This window comes from Protopterus annectens, chromosome 1.part0, assembly GCF_019279795.1.
Source record: "Protopterus annectens isolate FY-2018-M chromosome 1.part0, PAN1.0, whole genome shotgun sequence".
NCBI classification, from domain to species: domain Eukaryota; kingdom Metazoa; phylum Chordata; order Ceratodontiformes; family Protopteridae; genus Protopterus; species Protopterus annectens.
In genome coordinates, this window is record NC_056725.1 from 1396709301 (window position 1) to 1396731571 (window position 22271).

Consider the following 22271-nt stretch of genomic DNA (forward strand, 5'->3'; position numbering starts at 1 on the left):
TCCTAGGCCCTTCGTTAATAATCCACCACGGTTCACTCTAAACATCCGAAGCGGACATCTGCAAGGCCACCAGAGACATGGATGAAGCAGGATCCATGTTGGCTTCCGAAGGGGTCGTGGCAGAGGAATCCAACCCAGAAGCCGGGCGATCTTCCTGCCTTTCACTAATGTTGAGATAAACATCTGGAGAAGGCAGCACATCTGAAGAATCAGACCTAGCTTTCTTGGCTGCTTTCATCCCGAACATATGACCCTTGGAGCACAAAGTTCCTTCTGTAGTGTCTTTTCCCAAAAGCTTAAGATGCTGATTTTAAAAATTATATAGCCAAACAGGGAAGCTGACTATGCAGAGTCCTCAGAACAAAAGTCTAGCAACTAGAACAGGATGTACGGTCTTAGGAAGCACCTAGACAAAATAAACACTGCTCATGATCGTCTTTATGGGGGATCTGTCTCCTGCACTAGCATTTACCCTTTCTGGATAACATGAACCCCCACAAGCAACAAAAACAAAGGAAAAAAAGAACAAATTCCCAACGGGGCACTTATCTGAAAACAGCTTGGTGAACCAGCAAACAAAGCAAGCGTTCAGACTGACAACTGAAGATGGTGTTTGGACATAACAGTAATATTTCTGTGACTCTGATGTACTTATCTTTATTTTCAAAAGGGTTTTCGCTCCTTAGACACAATGGGCACATTAAGGGAGCTCACATTATTTACAAGGAAGTTAAACTGAGGTATATTTGATCATTCATTTCTGGATTGTGGCACTAAGGTTTTGAGGAAAAAAGTTGTTTTAATCCCCCTTTACACCCTTTAGTTTCAGTTTTTGAAAAAGCATGTGAAGCTGACCTTTATGAAGTATAAAGAACATAGTACAGTTTTGTACCTACCATAAATGTAGATGTTCGAGGATTCCATTGCTGCAGTCCTTACTATTGGGTATAGTCCGCGTCCAGTCGGCCCGAATACCAGAGTATAAGGCTGACGTCGGTCAGGGCGCATTAGACTGACGTCAGTACGTCAGGGTACTAATGCGCATGACCGACGTCATATCCTCAGTCTTTTCTTGCCCCAGATGTCAGAAGACCCTAAAAAGACAAGTCCCAAAATACCTGCACCAAAAACATGTACAATATATACAAGAATATATACAAAAATATAAGCATGTAGACTCACCTACACAACCACCCCTAAACACAGAGGGAAGGAGGGAGGTATTGGACTGCAGCAATGGAATCCTCGAACATCTACATTTATGGTAGGTACAAAACTGTACTATGTTCTTCGTTTTCCATTGCTGCAGTCCTTACTATTGGGTAGAATCCCAAAGCAGAGGTAAGGGAGGCTGGCAAATCATAAAGAAGTAGGAGCTGACAACATGCCTTGCAAAACAGCTGTGGCAAAACCAGCCCTAGACTTAGAGTAGATAGGAAGGTGATAATGCTTAGAGAAAGTATGTACTGAACTCCAAGTAGCTGCTTCCAAAATATCCTTAGTTGCCACCCCCCTTAGAAATGCTGTTGAAGTGGCAGTAGCCCTAGTGGAATGAGGCCTAATCCCAGCTGGAATCTCCTTGCCATGATGGGAATAACAAAATGCAATGCAAAAGCCAATCCATCTAGAAATAGTTTGTTTTGACACAGGCTTGCCCTGTGAACTCAAAGCAAAAGAAACAAACAACTGCTGAGACTGCCTGAAATCCTTAGTCCTGCTTAAATAATAACGCAATTGCCTGTGTACATCTAAAGTGTGCAAAATCTTTTCCCCTTTATTTTGGGGGTCTGCATAAAAAGTAGGCAAATGAATAGTTTGGTTTAAAGCCACACTAGAAACCACCTTAGGCATAAAGGAAGGATTAGTGCGTAATGATACCCTATCCTTATGGAAAATCAAAATGGCTCTACTGCCATAAGGGCCTGCAACTCAGACACCCTTCTTGCAGAAGTAATAGCCAACAGAAAAGCAGTCTTCCATGACAAGTATTTCAATTCAGCAGTAGCCGCAGGCTCAAAAGGTTGTAGAGTAAGTTTTTCCAACACAAAATTGAGATCCCAAGCAGGAGTAGGAGCTCTACGTGGGGGTCTTATATTCTTTGCCCCTCTAAGAAACTGCTTGAACAAAGGATGCGAAAACAATGGTGGGTCACAATCATAGTGAGCTGAAATTGCTGCAGCATGAATCTTAATGGAAGAGAAGGACAAACCTTTGTCCAATAACTCAGTAAGGTATTGAAGAGCCACACTCAAATTAGGCTCAGAAACCTGCAAACTCTTTGCTGTACTCCAAAATAAAAATCTCTTCCATTTTTCTGCGTACACTTTCCTTGTACTAGGTCTTCTAGCTTCCATAATCACATTTAAAACTTGTTGAGGAAGTTGAGACCTGCTGTGTTTCAACACAGAATATGCCAGGCTGTTAGATGAAGAGAGTGAAGCTTGACATTGAGCAGATGACCATCCTTCTGAGATAACAGATGAGGAATCAGAGGTAAAGGCCATGGAGGTTTCCTTACCAGACTCCGTAGTAGTGGGTACCAGTGTTGCCGAGGCCAATCTGGAGCTATCAAAATCATCCTTGGCCTGTCTTGTCTGACCTTTAATAGTACCTTTGGAAGAAGAGGCAGAGGTGGAAAGGCATACACATGAAGGTTTTTCCAACTGAAAGACAGAGCATCCACTTTCCAAGCTGTGTGATGAAACCCTTTTGTGCAATACTTTGGCAGCTGGTGGTTTAGTGGAGAAGCGAACAGATCTATGTCTGGAGTTCCCCATGACACTGTCAATTTCTGAAATACATGAAGATCCAGTTTCCACTCGTGGGGATCCATGATTTGTCTGCTTAACACATCTGCTAAGGAGTTCTGTGCTCCTGGCAGAAACCTTGCCTGAAGAGTTAGTTGCAAGCTTAGCGCAGTCTCCCATAAAATCATTGCTTGCCTGCATAGAGGATAAGAATGTGTTCCCCTTGCTTGTTGATGTACCACATGACAGTTGTGTTGTCTGTTAGAATCAACACCTGCCCTGGAAGAAGTAACTCCTTGAAAGCCATTAATGCAAACTGGACTGCTAACATCTCCTTCATGTTGATATGTAGATGCTGTAGTCTGGCAGGCCACTTGTCTTGTATCCACTTTCCATTTAGATGAGCTCCCCAAGCAATGTCCGAGGCATCTGTCGTTAAAATCTGACTTGCCTCTGGCCGGGTCACAGAGAGTCCCTTGTTTAGGTGACATTCCTGAGCCCACCACAAGAATTCTTTTGAAGGCAAGGTATTATTTGAATGACAGTGTCCAAATCCTGGCAGTGCTGTGTCCATACATTTTGAGATACCATTGTAGCTTCCTCATATGCAGTTTGGCATTGGGAAGCACCAGAATACAAGATGCCATGAACCCTAATGCTTGAAGGACTGTCCTTGCAGTCAGCACGGACTGATGAGATAGTTGATGGAAGTAAAGTGACAGACTCTTTTGTTTGTCCGGGGTTAAAAAGGCCATCTGGGCTGCTGTATTCAGTCTCACACCCAGAAAGCACATGTCTTGAGAGGGTACTAGACTGGACTTTATTTCGTTCACAGAATACCCTAGGCATCTTAGCACTGCTATAACATATTCCAGATGCTGTAGAAGGTCTTCCTTTTCTTGAGCCAGAATCAGGCAGTCGCCCAAGTAAGGATAGATTTGAATTCCTTGAAGCCTGAAGTAAGCTATCACTGGAGCCAGAACCTTTGTGAATACTCTGGGCAGTAGATAAGCCAAAGGGCAATGCAGAGAACTGATAATGAGAATTTCCAGCTCGAAACCGCAGATACTTCCTGCAACCTAGCCTTATAGGCACATGAAGGTAAGCTTCCTTGAGATCTAAAGTTACCATCCAGTGATCTTTGCCCAGCAGAGGTAAAAGCTGTTGTAACGCAAACATCTTGAACTTGGGAATGTCCAGAAAAGTGTTGAGGAGAGATAAATCCAAAATTGGTCTCCACGTGTTCCCCTTCTTTGGTACTAGGAACAGGCGAGAATAAAATCCTAGGCCCCTTTCTGATACAGGGACTGGCTGAATGGCCCCATCTGGAGTAACTGAGAAACTTGCTTGTGAGCCTCCTTTCTTTGTGGAGGAGGAACGTCTGGCATGCCTTTGAAAGGGGGCATTGTATGGAAATAAAATCTGTAACCGTGGTGAATGATATCCAACACCCATTTGTCTTGAGTAATTAAATCCCAATTTTCTTTGAAAAGAGACAGTCTTCCTCCCAAAGGAGCTGCCAGACGAGAATCTACTGGCAGCTGAAAAGACAGGTCATTGGGTCTGTTTACGAAAGGACTGACCCCTGCCCTCACCAGAAGTCTGAGCAGGTGAACTCCCTGTTCTAGGCCTAAAAGAACCTTGAGCCCTGCCCCTACCACGCCTAGACCTACCCCTAGACTGGGAATCATAAGCAGGATATGTCCACCCCTTAGCAGGCCAATTTCTACTAAACTTCGGTGGCTGCACCTGCAAAAATCTTTAACAGTTTGCATAGACTTAGCTTTGTCCTCCATTTTCTTTAAAACTGCTTCCACAGGCGATCCAAACAACACATCAGACTGTAAAGGAGCATCCAAAATCCTTGTCTTAACATGCTCAGCTAAATTCTGATCCTTCAACCAGGCATGCCTGCGAAGAACAGAACTAGTAGCAGCCACCCTCGAGGAGGCCTGTACAGCATCAAAACCACATTGCAAAGAATGCTTACCCACTTGTTCAGACACATGAACCAAATCCAGCAACTCTTTACACTCAATACCTTCCGCCAAAGCATCCACCTTAGATTTTAATTGTGAAAGGAGATAATTCTGATATTTTAGCATGTGAAACTGACAATTCAACGCCATAATGGCTAGAGTGGAAGAAGTATACACTTTCTTTCCCCACCTATCCAAAGCCCTTGCCTCTTTATCAGTGGGAACAGGATTTTTAACCACAGAAGCCTTAACACCTTTAGGCCCTTGAGAAATGGTTTCTGGGTCCGCCCTAGGACTCTTAAACAAATACTTATGAGCTTCGGGCACCCTATAATACCTATCAGGCTTAACAGGAGCAGGAGGCAAAGAGTCAGGGTTCAGGGAAGCCTCTGCAAAAACATCTTCCACCACATTCAACACAGGAGGAATAGCTAAGGGCCTATGCTGGGGTAAAAACAAGAATTCCCTAAGCCTTTTCCTGAATCAGAGTAATCCTGGCCTTCCCATTTAAAGTGCTCCCTCATGGAATGCAGAGTCTCTGAAAATGAGAAATCCTCAGGAGGAGAAGCTGTAGGAGTGGAATCATCCACATCAGAATCAGAATAAGTAGGATACTCCTGCAAGTCTTCCGCAGAAGACTCTGAAGCCTCTGAACACTGTTCAAAACTATCAAACTCGGTTCCACCCTAGGCCTCTTATCAGGCGGGGCATAGAACCTCTAATCATAGTAATCAAATCTTCTGCCATTTTAAGCATATGTTTCTTAGGTACAGAACCCGAAATGCTAGGAGAAGCCCCCACTGAAGCTGAACTAGGCCTACCTCTCAAAGAAGTTTTGGCAACAGAAGGAGAGGCTCTAACTACCTTGGGAAGAGAGGGAAGAACAGTTACCTGAGAAGCCCCTCAGCCTGGCCTACCTCCTGAGAAGGCACATCCTGTAACAGTAAAGTTTCTGCCTGAGACTCCATGGAAACTCCTGGCAAAACCTCTGGCTCCACTGAGCCCTCTAAAGAACCGACGTCCGGGACTGCCGGTTCATCAACCCTAGGCTTCACTGTTTTGTCCTTGCGCTTCTTGGACGAAGCGGGCGGAGCATCCGACGGCATTTTATAATTGCAACGCTTCCCAAACACTAACCTGGCACAGTCTAACCTCCTCTTAATAGTGCGTTTGTTAAACCTAGCACAAGAGCGGCAACCAACAACGTCGTGCTCAGGCCCTAAACAAGGTATACACAAGGTATGGTAATCCCTATGAGGTATCTGTTTCCCACAAGAAATACAGTTATTCACTTTTTCTGACATCCGGTAAAATACTGAGGCAAGAAAAACCAAAATGTTCCCAACGGGTACTTAGCCAACTCTGTTTCGGTCTGAAACTCCGGTTTCGGAAATATTTCAGAACGCCAACCTGCACTCGCAAAACTGCTTCTGCATCGGACCATGCGGCAAAAAAGACTGAGGATATGACGTCGGTCATGCGCATTAGTACCCTGACGTACTGACGTCAGTCTAATGCGCCCTGACCGACGTCAGCCTTATACTCTGGTATTCGGGCCGACTGGACGCGGACTATACCCAATAGTAAGGACTGCAGCAATGGAAAACGAAGAACATCTAAGCAGTTTTCTTGGCATAACTCATCAGCATCTGAGAGGGAGATATTGTGTCAGCTCACTAGGGACAAGTCATTGCATATCATGAAACCTGTCAAGGGTTAGGGTTTTGTTTTGTATGACAGTATTATGTACTCATCTTCTATGCTTACCCTATTACAGGACACCTCTACTTATTTACCTGTTTCTAGAAATGAGATTCATATTGCTTATTGGAAAACTGATTTATTTTTGGAAGATTGTATTTTACAACACATGGCAGATACAGAACTTTGCAATTTCTTACACAACTCTCACCCCCGAATACCTAGTATCTTTGGTATACCCAAAGATCATAAAGATATTTTTCATCTGCCCTTTAGGCTGATAGTAGCAGCAGAATCCTCCAAAATCCATCTTTTGGCCACTTTTACAGACAGGATTTTAAAACCTGCCTACCAACACATTCCCCATATGTTGTATGATTTATGGGATTTTTTGAAGAGGCTGCGTTATGACGTGTGGAACCCTAATCAAATATTTTCAACTGTTGATGCTGTAGATTTACTTAATTCTATTTCACAGAAAGAAGGTCTAGAATATTTTCATGAGGCTATTGTACAGTTTAAAATTTTTGACTACCACTGAGCTCCATTTAGTAGAAGACATTATGGCATTAGTATTGGAAAATAATGTCTTTTTTGAAGGAGTTATACAAACAAATTAGGGTGTGCCTATGGGGACAGCTTGTGCCCTCATATATGCTAATTTGGTCATTAAAACATGGGAGGAGAAATATCCTTTTTCTATTAAGTTTTTTTTTCATTTTGTAAATTATATTTGCATTTTCTTGATGAAATTTTATTTTGTGGGAGGGCTATGAAGAAGAAATAGAAAAATTTATCTGTTACATAAATTGGTTCTCTAGCTTTCTACATTTTACCTATTCTACTAATTATTCTGTTATGTCCTCACTTTGTGAATGCTCATCCGTTTCATCAGAAATGTAGTCTGGTGAAAGGGCAGGCTTTTAGGCATTCAGAAATGATTTTAAGTAATTCAGTCTATTTTGATGGGCTTGCTAAACTTAAAGATATGTTATGGCAGACAGGATACCCTATGAATTTATTAAATGAAAATTTTCAGTATGCTATAAAATATAGTCATGTAAGATATTTTCCTATACTTGAGAAACCTAGTATTGTCAGTGATCTTGTGGAAAATGACAACCATCTGTTTACTAACTCTATGGTTTTAGCCCATGGTTACGATACTTTATTAAAGTAAAGGACCTTTTCATCCACAATTGGTGGATTCTTAGGGCTGATTCTATTTTTAATAAACTGGGTGACAGACCACATTTTATTTATAAGATTTCTAGGAATTTTAACTTGATAAACTAGGTTTTACTTTACGTAAAGGAGATATTTGGCAATGTGGCTCTTGTGTTCAATGTACATACATTAACATTTCAGAAATACAAACACTTGCTAACTACACTAGGTCTAAGATTTATTTTCAAGGTTGTAACTGTCTAAATGTACATCGTGTTCTGCCTTCTATGTGGGGAAAAAATGAGCATCCACTTAAAAAATGAATATATAAGCAGTTATACAACATTAAGAAAGGGAACAGCAGCAATGCCTTATATTGTCATTCATTACTTTGTCATAACTTAAAGTTGGTTTTGGAATTTTGGAAATTGTAGATTGTTATCCTAGAGGCAGAGTTTGGGAAAGTTCTTTAGAAAACAAGGAATTGATCTAGGAATTCCATTTAAATGCCCACAATCATCCCAGTATTAATGAAAGTATTTCTATTGTCCCACTATTAGAAATGAGGGCAGCAAAATTGTAACTGATTTTCTAATTTTGTTTCTTATTACAAAGTTTTTTTTTAATTGTGACTTTAAGTACCTAATCATGTTTATAAATCTCTGCCTTTGGCTGGTTGTTGTTTTTTTTTTATTATTATTATTTAAAAGGTGCATTGTGGATATATGTCTATATTTAGATCTTTTGAAGTCCAGTTTTATGGATGAAAGTGTTTAACTACTTTTTTTTAATAGTTAAAGTTTCCTTGGTGCAACACCGTGTGTTTTGCCTTCTGAGGATGGGGAGGGTGGCCTAATGGTTAAGGTGTTTGCCTTACAAACACAGGGTACAGGGTTTGAATCTCACAGGGGATAATTGGCTAGGCTTGAAATGGCTCGCAAGGGCAGTTAGCCTAATACTAATACTAATACTAACCTATGAGGTGACTACTGCACAATTTTATTAAAACAAACTCTGTCTAAAGTAGAATTAAAAATTTCAACCTTAACATCTGCAGGAAGGTTTTGAGTATGCATCCATGCAAACCTCCTCATAAAAGTGGCATCAGCAGAATCATAAGCACATTTCAAACAGTGGGAAGTCAATAAGGTTACATAAAGATGTTTCTTCCTAAAAGAATGAAACAGATGCCATAATGTTCCTTATGTTCCCAAAAGAGTCGAGCATAAACTAACATAACATATAAAGCAAGTGTTGCGGAAGAATACACTTTTTGCCTAAATCTATTAAAAGCATTCCCATCCTTGTCAGAAAGAAAAGGATTGATATTAACCAGATGTTTAGCAGCAGTTGGGTTCAACAGAGAAATAATTGCATGATTTGGGGTTAGTATATAAAAACTTACAAGACTGAGGAACATTATGCAATCTATCTGCTTTCTTGGGGAAAGGAGGCTGGCCATCAGCCAAGTCACAAGCTGCAACAACACATCCTCTAATGCTGAAAGAACATGAGGAATTGGTGGTGTAGGTTAAAAAAAGCAGTTGCAGTAAATCACCACTTCTTCAGGACACAGTGGAATGTCACCATGTTCCCCCCAAGACAACTGATTAATTCTAGAAATAGTTTTAGAAAAAGAAAATCCTTCAAAGAGACTGGCAGACGCTACACTTTTCTCAGAATCTGAATCAGAAACGTGGGGAGAAAAAAACAGAAATTATCCATGCACAATCACTTTGTGGTTTAAAATCCTGAACCTCCTCATAAATGAACCACCGCTTTTCTTCTTGCCAAAACAGCTGAACCGGAAGGGTCAAGAGATGAAACTAACCCCTGAGCCAAGCTCAATAAATCACTCCTGTCCAAAGTAAAAAGTAATGGTCATGTTTAAAAGTTATTAAAAGCCAAAGAGCAGTTAATAAAAGCATTTTTTTGCTAGCATAAAATAATGTCACAGAAAAAGTTCACCCTTAGCCATTAAAATGACAAGTGGAAGGCATTTTCACCGAATGGAATTTATCTGCCAGGAAAGGAAAGTGTTAGCTAAAAAGCCTTTAAAAGAAGTACTCCTTGATCATAAGAAAGCTATGAAAGGCTTTGCTACCAAACCGCTTTTTCTTCAGCTCAGCTTGAACTGACTAATGGTTTGTGTGTTTGGAAAGTGCCCTTGAAGCTTTGAAAGCTGGTCAGCTGTTATAACCCTAGCAGGATATAACCCATATAGGAAAAGGGTATTGCAGCACTTATCAGTATGATGAACATTAACTTGTATAATTATTTTTGGAAAAAAACAGACACAGCAGCCAGGCAGAGTCTAAAAAAGGTCCAATATGATCAATGCTTTATCCCAGGAAAAAAAGCAAAGAAAGAAGGTTAAGAGTTCATGGAGGGTACCACAAATGCAGACAGATTGCAGAAATGAATGAGTAGGTAAATTCTAGCAAATATGTACAGCGGAACTTTTAAAATGAAACTTCAGATGTTATAGTACATGGGCATTTCCAGTGTCCTGAAAAGTGCATTTTTAATTAATATACCAAATCTGGATAGACTTTGTTATGCTCTGATTTTAGGAATATGGTGTTTCAAACCAAGAGATGCTGCCTCATCAAGCAGCTACCTGGTGACAGCCTTTGTTACCAAGAGTACAGGATCCTGCACTCACGCACATGGGAAGGCACGTCTCCACTGAGATGTAACTAGCCCATTTGGAATTTAGACTACAGAAACAAGCAAATATCATGAATACATGTGTGACAGCTTCCTCTGGATGGTTCTTGCCATGTACATACTGAGTGCGCTCTCTATATGGAGGAAACAGGCAGAGTCTGACCAAGAAGACCTTGACGGTCAAAGCAGGCAAGGAGGCAAAAAGCACCTAGATTTTTTTTAAAAAAGCAATCTTCACCCAAAACACTAGGAATGCCTACTAAGGAGCAATGCATTATCCAAATCTACTGAACTACTACGACTAAGACTGAAGCACTATCCAAATCTTACAGCAAGAATTGCGATAAAATTAACTTTAATACAATAAAAGCAAGATAAAGATAGCAAGTTCCAGACAACCAGTTACTGGAGAAGGACAAGGCATCTGACCAAACCTTATCATGCTTTGAAAGCCATAGCATGAGACTGAAACCTTAGCATTTTATGCATTCTGCAAGCCAATATCATGGATGAATGGTAAAGTTCTAAGACATTCAATAAAGGAAAGGCTAAATGCACAAGTAATACCGATCTGAAAAAAATATTTCATCAACAAAACAGTCAACATTAAAAACTTTGTTTTAAGAGATTACAACTTGAAAATGTACTTTATGACATGGGTCACTTTCAGTATTCCTCATCAGTAGGTCTGAAATATGTGTGCCTAAAATCTTTCTTTTTTCTTTTCATCTCATTCCCAAACATACCCAACAGTAAGGGATTACAGAAAGCGGGTACCATTACACAAGGACACGGACAGTCTACATACAATGGCTGATTAAGGAAAAACTGCTAAAAGACTGAACTGCATGTAACTAACCTGATAATTCATCTGGTGTCCATGGAATGCTGCGAGCTGCTTTTTCAGAGGGTGTCCCTGAGGTAGTGATCATCCTTACACTGGGGCTTGATGATCTGCTGCTGCTCCTACTTCCCTGCATTATAAAAAAGTAAAAACTATGAATAAACACACAGTTACTGAAGTCACACAAAGCAAACTAAGTACAGTTATAAAAATACTCAACATCAATAGGTATTTATTTAAAAAAAAAAATCACTTGTGGCATAGGCAAACTTACATTTATATAAAAAGTAAACAGACCATATTGACATGTTAATTTACAAACGTACATCACATATATTCTGTACAGCATAAGGAAATCAAATTGAGCACTGCATGAATTATTCAACTGCTGCCTTTTCAGAAACCTCATTCCTCCTTCAAAACATTTTTCTGCATGAACTGTTCCCACAACTTCTATTTTTTTCAATTTAATTTCTTTCTACCTTTTTCTAAAGATCCCACATCCTGTTCTTTTATCTCTGTTACAATACTCACAATTTTAAAAACGGATAGTTTAGACTATGATTTCCATTTTCTAGTAACTGCTTTTTTAGCAGCCAACAAAATTTAAACTCAACAAGACCTTACTTTGTCTTGGCAATTCAGATCCTATATCCCATCTCAAAACAAATAATTTATTTAGTTGCTCTCATTTGTTCACCCAGTATTCCTGACAGAGTACCCTGTAGGGAATTTTTACAGTCTGCCAATTCACTATACTCAGAAAACATATGCTCCCAGGTACCTTTTTCTTTCCCACCACACTTCCAGCATTTGGCATCTATCTGTAGAAAAATTATTTGCAGTCTGCTTGAGGTATAACAGTACCTATGCAAACACTTCTAAGTAAAAATCCAAAACCCTTTAGACTTTGTTGCATATCTGGGAGTCATAAATATGTCCTCCCAGTGTTTAATTATGTTACTTATCTAATCTCTCTTCCCAGTCTTTTCTGAGTTCCCCTAATTGATTCCTATAGTTATCGTGCAATTTTATATGACCTACTAATTATTCTGTTTTAATACTAGATTCTGTTCAAGATTCAAATAAAAACAACCAGTGCAGGTCTTTCACTTAAGAATCCCTTTCTCTTTGATTAAACTCAGAAATCAATCCCTTATACGAAAGGCAGTCTTTAGCCTGCAGTCCAAATGTATTTTTGGTCTCTTAGCATTTTATTACATTTTTCTCTATAAATTTGTTCCCAATACCTTGGGGCTCCTTTGCCAGCTTTCTCCAGTAAATTCCAGACCCCTCTTGCCTACTTTTTGTACCCATAATTAAAGTCATCTCTATCATCAGACTCTTCTTTCTCCATTCTCACGGTGGCTTAGCTCAGTATACTTCCTGCTGCTTTATGAATAAAACATTCTGTATGACTGTTATAATCCTTAAGGATCTGCATCTTCAACAGGTACTTATGAGCATCATGTAGCAGACACAGTTGGTAATGAGACACAGAAAGTACAGTTTTGTACCTACCATAAATGTAGATGTTCGAAGATCCACATTGCTGCAGTCCTTACTTATGGGTAGTCTGCTGTCCTCGGTCGGCCCGAATACCAAAGTATTAGGCTGACGTCGGTCATGGGCGCTCAGAACTGACATCAGAGCGTCAGGGTATAAAAGCGCATGACCGACGTCATATCCTCAGTCTTTTCTTGCCCCAGATGTCAGAAGGCCCTAAAAAGAAAGGCCACAGCCCAAAAACAGGATACCTCCCAAAAACATGCCCAACAACAACCATCACCCAAACCATATTACCATGCCAAACTACAGAGGAGAAGGAGGGAGGGTAACTTGGACTGCAGCAATGTGGATCTTCGAACATCTACATTTATGGTAGGTACAAAACTGTACTATGTTCTTCATCTCACATTGCTGCAGTCCTTACTTATGGGTAGAATCCCAAAGCAGAGGTAAAGGGAGGATGGCAAAATCATAAAGCATTAGGGGCTGCTAAAATGCCCTGTAATATAGCAGAGGCAAATCCAGCCCTAGACTTAGAATAAAGAGGAAGGTGGTAATGCTTGGAAAAAGTATGTACTGAACTCCAAGTGGCTGCTTCCAAAATATCTTTGTAGCTACCCCTTAGAAAGGCAGTAGAAGTGGCAGTAGCTCTAGTGGAATGAGGTCTGATTCCAGCCGGAACCTCCTTACCATGATGGGAATAACAGAAAGAAATACAAAACCCAATCCATTTAGAAATAGTTTGTTTTGAAACAGGTTTCCCCTGAGAACCCAAAGCAAAAGAAACAAACAACTGCTGAGACTGCCTGAACCCCTTGGTTCTGCTCAAATAATAACGTAACTGTCTGTGAATATCCAAAGTATGCAAAATCTTCTCCTTTATTTTGGGGGTTTGCATAAAAAGTAGGCAAATGAATAGTTTGGTTCAAGGCCACACTAGAAACCACTTTAGGCATAAAGGAAGGATTACTACGCAAAGATACCCTATCCTTATGAAAAATCAGGAAAGGTTCCACTGCCATAAGGGCCTGTAATTCAGAAACCCTTCTTGCAGAGGTAATGGCCAACAAAAAAGCAGTCTTCCATGATAAATACTTTAACTCGGCAGTAGCTGCAGGCTCAAAAGGTTGTAGAGTAAGTTTTTCCAACACAAAATTGAGATCCCAAGCAGGAGTAGGAGCTCTACGTGGGGGTCTTATGTTCTTTGCCCCTCTAAGAAATTGCTTAAACAAAGGATGGGAAAACAAAGGAGGGTCACAGTCATAGTGAGCGAAATGGCTGCAGCATGAACCTTTATCGAGGAGAAAGACAAACCCTTGTCCAATAACTCAGTAAGATATTGAAGAGAAACACTTAAATCAGGCTTGGAAACATCAAAGTCCTTCGCTCTGCTCCAAAGAAAAATCTCCTCCATTTATCTGCGTAAACTTTCCTTGTACTAGGCCTTCTGGCCTCCAAAATAACATTCAAAACTTGCTGTGGAAGCTGAGACCCTCCAGGGTCTAGAACAGAATATGCCAGGCTGTGAGATGCAGAGACTGAATCTTGACAGTGAGGAAGTGATTGCCCTCCTGAGACAAAGATGCGGAATCAAAGGTAGAGGCCATGGAGGCTCCCCTACTAAACTCCTCAGTAGTGGGTACCAGTGCTGTCCCGGCCAATCCGGTCCTATCAGAATCATGGATGGCTTGTCTATTCTGGCCTTCAGGAGTACCTTGGGAATGAGAGGCAGAGGTGGAAAGGCATAGACATGAAGATTGCTCCAACTGAATGATAGAGCATCCACCTTCCAAGCTGTGGGATGAAATCAGGTAGTGCAAAACTTTGGCAACTGGTAATTTAGTGGAGAAGCGAACAGATCTATGTCTTGAGTCCCCCATAACACTGTCAACTTTTGAAACACATGAGGATCCAGTTTCCACTCGTGAGGATCCACAATTTGTCTGCTCAACACATCTGCTAAGGAGTTCTGTGCTCCTGGTAGAAACCTTGCCTGAAGATTGAGTTGTAAACTGAGAGCAGTCTCCCACAAAATCATCGCTTGCCTGCAAAGAGGGTACGAATGGGTTCCCCCTTGCTTGTTGATGTACCACATGACAGTAGTGTTGTCTGTTGAATCTACACCTGTCCTGGGTGAAGTAAATCCCTGAAAGCCATCAATGCAAATTGAACTGCTAACATCTCCTTCAAGTTGATATGCAAATGTTGAAGTCTGACAGGCCACGTGTCTTGCACCCATTTTCCATTGAGGTGTGCTCCCCAAGCCTTGTCCGAGGCATCTGTCGTTAAAATCTGACTCGCCTCTGGTCGGGTCACAGAGAGTCCCTTGTTTAGGTGACATTCCTGAGCCCACCACAAAAATTCCTTCTGAATGCAAGGTATTATTGGAATGACAGTGTCTAGATCTTGGCAGTGTTGTGTCCATACATTTTTGAGATACCATTGAAGCTTCCTCATATGCAGTTTGGCATTGGGAAGCACCAGAATACAAGATGCCATGAACCCCAAGGCTTGAAGGACTGTCCTTGCAGTCAGCCTGGACTGTAGAGACATTTGATGGAAATAAAGAGAAAGGCTTCTTTGTTTGTCCGGGGTCAAAAAGGCCATCTGGGAAGCTGTATTCAGTCTCACACCCAGAAAGCACATGTCCTGAGAGGGTACTAGACTGGACTTTGTTTCGTTCACAGAATACCCTAGGCATCTTAACACTACCATCACATACTGTAGATGATGAAGAAGTTCGTCCTTGTGTTGTGCAATAATCAGGCAATCGTCCAAATAGGGATAAATCTGTACTCCTCTTAACCTGAAAAAGGCGATCACTCGAGCAAAGAACCTTTGTGAACACTCTGGGCGCAGTAGATAAGCCAAAGGGCAATGCAGAGAACTGATAATGTAAATTTCCAGCCCGAAAACGCAGATACCTCCTGCAACTGGGCCTGATAGGAACATGAAGATAAGCCTCTTTGAGATCCAGAGTTACCATCCAGTGATCTTTTCCCAACAGAGGCAAAAGCTGTTGTAACGTCAGCATTTTGAACTTTGGAATGTCCAGATAAGTGTTGAGGATAGATAAATCCAAAATTGGTCTCCACGTGTTCCCTTTCTTTGGTACTAGAAACAGGCGAGAATAAAATCCTAGTCCCACTTCTGACAGAGGAACTGGCTGTATAGCTCCTATTTGAAGAAGCAAAGAAATCTGCTTGTGAGCCTCTATCCTTTGCCGAGGAGGAACGTCTGGCATGCCTTTGAAAGGAGGCAATGTATGGAAATAAAACTTGTAGCCTCGGTTTATAATGTCCAATACCCATTTGTCCTGGGTGACTAAAAGCCAGTTTTGCTTGAAGAGTGCTAACTTTCCTCCCAAAGGAGCTGCCAGGCAAGAAGAATCTGGCAGCTGAAAATGCAGGTCATTGGGCCTGTTTACGAAAGGAATGGCCCCTGCCCTCACCTGCAGATTGTGCGGGCGAACTCCAAGTTCTAGGCCTGAATGTACTGTGAGCACTGCCCCTGCCACGTCTAGATCTACCCCTAGATTGAGAATCAGAAGAAGGGTAGGTCCACCCCTTAGTAGGCCAATTTCTACTAAACTTTGGAGGTTGCACCTGCAAAAAATCTTTAACAGTCTGCATAGACTTAGCCTTGTCTTCCATTTTCTTCAAAACCGACTCCACAGGGGGGCCAAACCAAACTTCAGACTGTAAAGGGGCATCCAGAATTCTAGTTTTAATATGCTCGGACAAATTCTGATCCTTAAGCCAGGCGTGCCTGCGAAGAACTGAACCAGTGGCAGCCACCCTAGAAGAGGCCTGCACAGCATCAAAACCACACTGCAAAGAATGCTTACCCACCTGTTCAGAGACATGTACTAAATCCTGCAATTCTTTACACTCTATGCCCTCTGCCAAAGCATCCACTTTAGATTTTAGCTGAGAAAGGAGGAAATTCTGATACTTCAACATATGAAACTGGCAATTTAAAGCCCTCATAGCTAAAGTAGAAGAGGTATACACCTTCTTACCCCATCTATCCAAAGCTCTAGCTTCCTTATCTAGAGGAACCGGATTCTTTACAACAGAGGCTCTAACACCCTTAGGCCCCTGACTAATAGTTTCTGGGTCCGCCCTAGGACTCTTATACAGATATTTATGAGCCTCAGGCACCCTGTAATATCTGTCCGGTTTAACTGGCGCAGGAGGCAAAGAATCAGGATTAAGGGAAGCCTCCGAGAAAACATCTTGAACAACATCCAAAACAGGAGGTATAGCCAAGGGTCTATGCTGTGGTAAAAACAAGAATTCCCTAAGCCTCTTCCTTGAATCAGAGAAATCCTGTCCTTCCCACTTAAAATGCTCCCTCATGGAATGCGAATGCAGAGTTTCTGAAAATGAAAAATCCTCTGGAGGAGAAGCAGAAGGAGTGGAATCCTCTGCATCAGAATCCGAATAAGGAGGAAAATCTAGAATATCTTCAGCAGAAGACTCTGAGTCATCTGAGGCCTGATCCAAACTTTCCAACTCTGGCTCCACCCTGGGCCTCTTATCAGGAGGGGGCATAGAACCTCTAATTAAAGTAATCAAATCTTCTGCCATTTTAAGCATGTGCTTTTTAGGCACAGACCCTGAAGTACCTGGAGGGACACCAGAGGAAGGCAAAACAGACCTGCCCTTAGAAGAAGCCTTAGGAATAGAAGCAGAAGGCCTAACCACCTTAGGCATAGAAGGGAGAACAGTAACTTGAGAGGCCCCTTCAGCCTGACCTGACTCCTGGGAGGCCACATCCTGCAAAATCAAAGTTTCCCCTGAGACTCAACAGAAACTTCAGCCGGATCCCCTGCTCTACTGTAGCTTCTGCAGGACCGGCGTCCAAACGGACGAATCAACCTGTCTAGGTTTCAAGGATTTGTCTTTGCGCTTCTTCGTGGAAGCGGTCGCCGGAGGATCCGACGGCATATTATAATTACACCGCTTACCAAAGACTAACCTAGCACAATCTAACCTTCTTTTTATAGTGCGCTTATTAAACCTAGCACAAAACCGACACCCGACAACGTCGTGGTCCGGTCCCAAACAAGGAATGCAAAGAGAGTGATAATCCCTATGCGGTATCTGTTTCCCACAAGAAATACAATTATTCACTTTTTCTGACATCCGGAATTAACTGAGGCAAGAAAAAACAAAAATATTCCCCAACGGGGTACTTTGCCTAACTTGGTTTCGGTCTGAAACTCAGAATTCGAAAATTTCAGAACGCCGAATGGCACTCGCAACGCTGCTTCTGCATCGGACCATGCGGCAAAAAAGACTGAGGATATGACGTCGGTCATGCGCTTTTATACCCTGACGCTCTGATGTCAGTTCTGGGCGCCCATGACCGACGTCAGCCTAATACTTTGGTATTCGGGCCGACCGAGGACAGCGGACTACCCATAAGTAAGGACTGCAGCAATGTGAGATGAAGAACATCTAATGTTAGTTCTATGTCTACCAGTCCATAAATTTTTGAACAAACAGATCTTTTAGGCCATCTCTAATCCCTTTGGTAAATGCTAGAAAAGGTCTTCTAGCCTTGTAAAACTTAATGAAACTGATGTGGAAGACTGACTTCATGGAAGCATGCGTGGTTAAACCTACCTATACAAGATGATAAATGACAGAGGGGAAGAAAGAAGGAAGACTGCTATATGCAAATGTTTCTCCTTAAGATTTTCGGCCATGGGAGCAACATTACAATTGTAATGCCCTCCTTTAAGGAAGGCAAATAAATTTGAATAATGGTACATATAACAAAAAGAAGAAAATGAGAGGGAAAGAAACGGTGAAACTCAAGCTTCGAGAGAGAAACACACACCACACAAAGCCACTTCTTTTCATTGAAGATATACAACAAACTTTTTCCTGAAAATATAGAAAATCCTAGCATAACATGGTTTTCTGAACAAAACAAGGGAAGCAGAGAAATGTGACAGTCAAAGCATTTATGAAGTTCTTGCTGTCCTAATTATTGCAGAGGACAAAGCAGATCACATCTAGCTATAACCTATTTTGAGAAAGAGTTTTCATTCATTGCAGTGTGTGAACAGCTTGTCTGTTTATTAAACCTCTAACCACAGAATAACCTCATTTTAAAAGGTCATGGGCAGTGACAAAAGAAAATAAATGTACCTGAGCAATCTAACTGAAAATAAATGCTGGCATAAGGTTCAGAAAAAAAGAAAGAAAAGCAAACTGTACCCTAACAAATGGACTTTTCTGGTATGTTGCTGCCCAGATTTAAGATGCCGGTGACTGTAACTACCTCTAGGAACACCTTTATGCTAGCAATAGGTGCTGGCTAAGATAAGGGTGAAGGAAGGAAGAGGGCACTTTGCTTTCGATGGGCAAAGCTTAAATGCTGTGAGGGTAAGAGCTATTGGAAGAAACATTTCCACAGAAACCATTTCAATTGCTTGAGTTATGTGGGTGACAAGCAAACACTGCAGAACGCTGTACCATGTTGGCTGCTGTTGAGAAGGTACTCTGCTATGGGCTGAATGCAGAGTTCATTTTCATGCTAACTGAATAGTTTTTTTACCTCAGCTCCACTACTTTAAATGCTTGTGTCCTTTCCTGAAAATTCAAGCTGAGGCTTCTCAGTGGTTGTAAAAAGATGGCAGGCTTAGCTCCAGCATCCTTAGTAACTGATCTATTGTACAAGGGGAAATAATACCTAGAAACAAAGAAAACAACAAGGATACACATTTATAAATCTGTAATACTCCCAGATGTATCCTCCACTATGTTCGACTGTGAAGATGCTAAGTTACAAAGGGACTAGACAGGGGATAAAAGTACCCACAGGACAGGGCTCTTGAAGATTAACCAGTACTGGTGTTATTCATATAACTGACATCTAATTTCAAAATGTCTTCAGCATTAGGGTAAATACTGGGTTCATTCCTAAGTGGTACATCCACACCCTAGCAAATGCAAACGAGTTGGGAACCAGACTGCCTACAAGAAGGAGGCACAAGACTAAGTCCTGAGACAATGGAAGTTACATTTCTGGAGCATGAAAGTACAATCCTTAGAAAAGGTAGTCAGCAAAAACCAAGCAGTTACAGCAAATGTCTGCTATGGAAACATTTTGAAACAAGGTTATGAGAATGGGTCTCAGCATCTGTACTCCAGACACATGAAATTCAGTTTTGTAAAATGTCTAGTTATGCTTCTTTCTGACAGGTTCTATAAGGGACCCAGTCTCCCGAACACCATCCTTTGGTAATTCTAGAAAACTCAACTGGAGTTAAGGGAAGTGCTAGCCCTCTTAAAAGCATGACAGATGAGAGTTACCTAGTAAACCTGTGATTAAGTGGTACTCACAAAAATTTCTACTGCAGTTCAGTATATCTTCACATTATATTAACATTTTCACCCACCACTTAACCATCAAACATCCTTGAAACTCTAGAGATGCAGCCAGGCTGGAAACAGAGGGAATCATCAGAACTTCAACATTTTCAGTGTGAAAAAAAGACTACAACCGATGACAGGAAATAATATCTGGGGGAGGCCTAATTCCATGCAACCTTTCCATCTTCTAGTTCCCTTTTCAAAATGATTTGTGGAACCATAGCATCCCATTTCTGAACAGCCACCTTTCAGTGTAACCCCCTCATGAAACAAGCTCTTCAAAGGAGAGGGACTTGGAGCAGACTTCAGCCTAAACAGTGTGGAAGCTCATGAAATTGTCAACTCTTGGAGGTAGAGAACTCTCATTCAGTAAAACAAACAAGGCTTTGGGGTTACCAGTACATACCACTATAGCAAATTAGTCTCACCTTCTTTAAAAATAAACCTTGGCACTTCATGCCCAACTTTTCTTTTTATTAGATCTACATACGCATGTAGCTTTAGTTTTATTTAGAAGATGTAAGAGAAATGGAATAAAATACAATTTCATGTAATCTCTGGCTAAAGACAGAATAATCTCCTTGCGAATGCTTTTTAAGCCTAGTACAATGACAAGGATTGTGATCCTTCCCAGATAAAAAAAAAAAAAAACTATAAAAATTAGAATTCCTCACTGAGAATCTGATGGCCACAAACAAATGCGGTGGTAACTGCTCTTGGGGAATCATTACTAAGCATAATACAGAAACTGTATAATTAAACTAAACTAAACAATTACAGAAATAAATGGTTTGGTACTACCAAGACTGAGACCTAAGAAAAGCAGAAGTGTATTGTCTTCAGGTGGCAAAGAAAAAAAAAAGGGGGCATGAAGCACTTTCATTTTCAGCTGAATGCCCGTTAACAGTCACAAACTGACACTACTATGTCCAAAGGGAAGTCTAGCTGCTAAACCAACAGGACAAGGGCACATACAGTACAGTTGTGTACACTTACCATAAATGTAGATGTTCGAGTGTATTCACTGTTGCAGTCATTACATTTGGGTAATCTGCTGGCAGGTTGCCCTCAGTCGGCCTGATTAACAAAGTCTTGGGTCCTGCGTCAGTTGCTGTCTCTTCTTCCATGATGTTAGGTCGTCATGGGGTATAAAACATGCAGCCGGAGCCATTACATCAGTTTTTCTTGCCCCAGATATCAGGTGCCCCCCAATGGGAAGCAAATAAACATAGAAACATAAAAGCATACCTCCAACAAACAGAAAATACATCAAAAAATGCTTTTAAGCATAGTAGAAAAGTAGAGGTATAGCCAGAAAAAAATAGGGGGCTGGAAGGAGGGTAACCAGGACTGCAACAGTGAATACACTCGAACATCTACATTTATGGTAAGTGTACACAACTGTACTATGTTTTTCGTGTTTCACTGTTGCAGTCATTACATTTGGATAGATTTCCAAAGCTATGGCCGGGAAGAGGAGTTTATACAGCATTAGGGCCAGCTATAAGGCCCTGCAAGACAGCAGTGGCAAATCCAGCTCTGGATTTAGAGAAAATTGGTAAATGATAATGCTTGGTGAAAGTATGTACAGAGCTCCATGTAGCAGCTTCTAGAATATCCCTGGTAGGAACACCTCTGAGAAAGGCTGCAGAAGTAGATGCAGCCCTGGTGGAGTGAGACCTGATCCCCTGAGGGATAGGTTTTCCATGGTGCTTATATAGCAGAAATGAATGCAATGGCTTATTCATTTAGAAATGGTTTGTTTTGAAATAGCCTTCTCCTCTGCCCCTGTGGCAAATGCTACCAGCAGTTGTTCAGATTTTCTTCAAGATTTAGTCCTGTCCAAGTAGAATCTAAGTTGTCTTTGCACATCCAGGGAATACAGAATCCGTTTCCCTTTGTTCTGTGGATTGGAAAAGAAGGTTGACAAATGAATGGAATGATTAAGAGCCACACTGGAAACCACCTTGGGAATGAAGGATGGATTGGTCCTGAGAGATATCCTGTCCGCATGAAAGATAATGAAAGGCTCAACTGCCACAAGGGCCTGTAATTCAGATATCCCTCTAGCTGAAGTGATTACTAAAAGGAAGGCTGTTTTCCAAGAAATAAATTTTAACTCTGCAGTAGCAGCTGGCTCGAAAGGATGTAGAGTGAGTTTCTCCAGAACAAAATTAAGTTCCCAGGCAGGGGTAGGAGCTCTCGTGGGTGGTCTAAAGGTTTTTTGCCCTTCTGAGATACTGCTTGAGCAAAGGATGAGAGA

The 22271-nt window shown here is 41.3% G+C and overlaps 1 protein-coding gene across 1 annotated transcript in view; it reads right to left on the reverse strand.

The window, feature by feature from the left end:
• The window catches only part of MAP3K7 (mitogen-activated protein kinase kinase kinase 7), a gene marked incomplete in the record, with an annotated part of 2238689 nt that overhangs the window by 301778 nt on the left and 1914640 nt on the right, over positions 1–22271 (reverse strand). The window contains 1 exon segment of the mRNA XM_044067202.1: positions 11124–11238. Within this exon segment, the coding sequence (XP_043923137.1) occupies positions 11124–11238 (115 nt within the window).